Source organism: Panthera uncia, chromosome B1 (assembly GCF_023721935.1).
Source record: "Panthera uncia isolate 11264 chromosome B1, Puncia_PCG_1.0, whole genome shotgun sequence".
NCBI classification, from domain to species: domain Eukaryota; kingdom Metazoa; phylum Chordata; class Mammalia; order Carnivora; family Felidae; genus Panthera; species Panthera uncia.
In genome coordinates this window covers 92,874,722-92,878,890 of record NC_064811.1, presented here as the reverse complement: position 1 = coordinate 92,878,890, position 4,169 = coordinate 92,874,722, and the positions used below count along the sequence as shown (strand labels likewise).

At 38.0% G+C, this 4,169-nt stretch overlaps 1 protein-coding gene across 1 annotated transcript in view; it reads right to left on the bottom strand.

Moving 5' to 3' along the window:
* Positions 1–2,488, bottom strand: part of ANK2 (ankyrin 2) — a 254,755-nt gene extending 252,267 nt beyond the window's left edge. The window contains exon 1 of the mRNA XM_049631065.1: positions 2,112–2,488. Within this exon, the coding sequence (XP_049487022.1) occupies positions 2,112–2,246 (135 nt within the window). The 5' untranslated portion in view covers positions 2,247–2,488. The remainder of the gene's footprint in view (positions 1–2,111) is intronic.
* Positions 2,489–4,169: the final 1,681 nt, after the last annotated feature.

Sequence of the window (4,169 nt, the reverse complement as noted above, 5' to 3'; positions counted from 1 at the left end):
GTTTCTCAGGATCCACATAAGAGTGAAACCATATGGTATCTGTCTTTCTCTGTATGGCTTATTTCACTTAGCATCACACTCTCCAGTTCCATCCATGTTGCTACAAAAGGCCATATTTCATTTTTTCTCATTGCCACGTAGTATTCCATTGTGTATATAAACCACAATTTCTTTATCCATTCATCAGTTGATGAACAGGTGGATTTCAACCTCTACTGTAACTTTCTAAGTCACAGCAATCATTATACGTTCCCATCTATAAAATCTCTGACAGAAGAGTATATTCAATAATCAGCAGGTTATAAGAATGTTATTTAATTCAGAGAAATCAGATTGTAATATATTTTTAAAGTCAACTCCCATTTTTCAGAACCTATCTATATTAATAGGAATAGAAGGATTTCAACCAGGGGATGATCTTTCTTGCTGGTGATTATGTCTTCCTCTTAAAACATTTTTCATTGTCTTCTGCACTCTGAAGTTTTGAGTGAATTTCTCATTCCAGCCCTTGGACCTCAAAACCATGTTGACACGTGCTCGTGTTTACCTATATTTAATTTTTAAAGCACCTTTCACTTATTTTAATGCATTACATTTTTCTTAATGATGTTTAAAAGGTGAAAAATGGAATACACTTAGGTAACAAAAATATTGAAGGAATTATTAACTAACATTTGCAAGAATGGTCTACATTCTAAGTTAATAAAAAATATTCATAGAAATTACCTTTTAAACAAGATGGTTACTTCTCAGGGAATATATTTACATATTGCAACAAAGCAAGCACGTAGAGTTACTAAAGAGTTACCAAAAAAAGTTTACCTTTTCTGACACCTCAGTTCAGAAATTGCACTAGAAGTGGCCGATCAGAAATCTGGAGTGACTCTCATGGTGGATGCGGATAATTTAAGCCGTAACCCAGAAGGAGAAACCTCAGCTGTGTGGTTGTTCAGGCAGGTGTTCTCCCCTCCCCCAAGGGATTGCCAAGCTCCCCACCTTTCAAGTTAATTCTCTTGCCTGGTGACTTCCATCCCCATTCCAGAAGTACTGTCCTCTTTTTCACTACAGTGCTGACAGACTTTCTTTTCACTTCTGCTAATTGCACACACTGCCTCTGCAGGTTGTTTGTATTGGTAAGTTCTTAGTTTCTGTTTCAGTTTCACTGTGGTCTGACAGACTCAAGGCTAGGAAATTATGAAATTCATCCAGATCAGAGTAAAAGCCAAAGAGCACCTCAGACCCCTCACCTACTTGTTATTCTCACCCCTGGAAATATCAGGTACACAAACTAAATATGAGTCCAACCCCTCTGTTTCTTTTACTCAGAAATCCTACACATCTTAGTCTCATGGTTTCGCTCTGAAATAAATAACTTGCAATAAGGTCAAATTCCTGGGCCTGGCAGATCAAAGATCAACTTTATTCTCCAGCAAATTTGAAAATCCAAAGATTTCAGAAAGAGATTTTAGCACCCCCCCCCAAATTCACAATAAACCTTTGTAACTATTTTAAGGAACATATCATGACAATGAATTACTAAAATCTGAAAGTCACTTAGATATTTGCTCAACTTTTAAGCCTCTGCACAAAATATTATTATCATAATCAGGACAGTGTTTAAAGGCCTTTCCACTGAGGTTAGTCAAATATTGGAAGAAAAACACTTTTATAAGCTGCACCTGGGAGTCGATGTTAGCATATGCTTAAAAAATGCCCTGTGACCTAATGGAAAATGAACCATACATGAATATATAAACAGGCAAAAGAATTTGACACCCTGAATGTAAGTGCCATGAGGCTACAAGTCACTCCATAATGAAATACATGTTCAGCTTGGGGCAGAGTTTCAAATTAAAAAGACAACATCGTTGCTTATTCCAAATATCAGTTCACAGCTAAAGCCAACTCAGGAGGAACAGACATGTGACACCGCATGGCTCCAAGAGGAAACAACAGCGTGCCGCTGAACCAGAGGCAGTTGGGTAGTTTGGTCACATTGGGTTTATTCTGTCTACTTCCTTCTAGGAAGCTTAGAGGTTGGCCAATGAGGTCCACTGTTGATTCTTATGGCACCACCCTCCCCTCCTTCTCGTTTGTGGCTTAGAACTTACCCACACCCCAAGTTCTTGGGTGTCCTCGCTGTTACAGCCATAGTAGTCTGGGGTTCTGTCCAACTCCTGCATGTGTCCGTGTACTCTTACGCTCTTATCCGCATGACAAGACGGGCAGAGAGCTGCATTACCCATCTCACTCCTACAGTTCCTGCCGTCCCTGGGCCCGTGCTTGCCCTCTGTGCTCTGTCCAGGGCTCCCTGGGGGACACTAAAGCGGACAATTCATCCAGACGATCTTTGGCTCCTCCGCTCAAGTCCCCTAAACGCCCCTCACCAGTTCTCCCCATCTGCTGGCTGGCTTGCTGGTGTGAGAGAGAACTCAAAACCCCAGCAACTGCAGGCTGCATTCGGTGACCATTTCCAATTCAGGCTCTGCCAGTCTATTTTTACACCTACCAGGCCAGCTATGCATGTCAATGGAGTGAGGGGGGTGAGGCCAAGAGAGAGCAGGGGAGGGGGCGGTGTTGTTTTGTTTTTCACCATGTGAGCAGCCTGCTCTACACATGGACTTAAGTTCCTGCTGTGTAAAATGTCTCTACATAAAAAAAAAAAAAAAAAAAAAATGTCTCTACATATGAGAATTTTTGCATTACTCAGTGAATGCCTCTGAATCCTTTGATTTTCCCCCTCTGTCTTTCTACTTACACAGAACACCAATCTGATAATGAGTCCGCTTCACCCACATAATAGATAGAAATTATTTTTGTAATTGTTTAAACCAAGAGGCGAGCACTCAGCTAACATACATCGTCTTTCTCATGATCTTTTACAGAAAATAACTGGTTGTCCTTGCAGCATTTAAAATTCATCAGAAACACAGCAATCAAAATGGGTCATTTTACCTTGGTCTGGATGTTTTGAATTTTACAAAGTATCTACAGTTTTCTGTTATTCATGATTGTGCTACGGTAGAGCAAACATTTTGCTTTATGTACAAGTTTAATTTTTAATATTCTGAAAATGTTTCCTCCAGCTTTATAAAAGAATAATTGAGAATGGCTTTTAAAAACATACATACTATCTTTGAAACCACATTACAGATCTTTGAAAGAAATTGTTTCCCACGGAGATGAGAGCACAGTAGATTTATGACGCCAATTGTGACATACATCAAGACTTTGTTATTGACTATTATTGATGAAACTTTATTCCTCCCCTTACCCCCCATTAGGGTTTTCTCTAAAACTTTATATATGTCATTGCTTTACTATTAGTCCTATCCTTGTTATTTGCTTTCTTTTCTCATATCTTCTAAACAGGTTTTAAACTACTCAATGGCAGGATAAAGATTTAGATGTTTGTTATCACCCATCCACATTATGTATTAAATAATGTTAAAGAAATCTACTGAATTGAAAGCAATCATTTGGGTAACACAGGATGTGGAAGATATTTAGACATCAACCACATTTCATTCAATAGGATAAAATTCACCTTTCTGATTTGCCATTTTCTAAAAACTAAAAATGCCCGTCACTATTATTATTTATTTAAATTAAAAACAGCATTCCTCAAATAGTCTATCACTCTATATTGCTGTCCAAAGCCCTAACAAACTCAAATCCAAGAATGGTATTTTTGGATTGTTGATTCTTACAGCCCCATGCTGGTTTGTTTGTTTTACCAATCCTCTTTGAATAGCTCTTTATACCAGAGCTTAAGAACCTAGTGTATACTATTTACTATAAGGATCCTACCCTTACATTCCAATTTCTGAGAGGCACTAACAGTATTCAGTGAAATTATTTTTATCTTTCAGCTACAGATGATAGCATATTTTAAAAGTTTTTTTAAAAAATATTGACTGAACCAATAATATTATGATAAAAATGGAGGGGGCATATTTTCTCCATTCACGTTAAAGACAAGCATAACCCAAACATTTTAAATGATAAAGGTTTAATGGGGTTCAAGGAGTGCACTTGCTGTGATCAGCACCAAATGATGTACGGAAGTGTTGAATCAGTATATTGTACACCTGAAACTAACATTATGCTTTATGTTAACTAACTAGAATTTAGATAACAACTTAAGAAAAGGGGGGGGGTGCGACAGG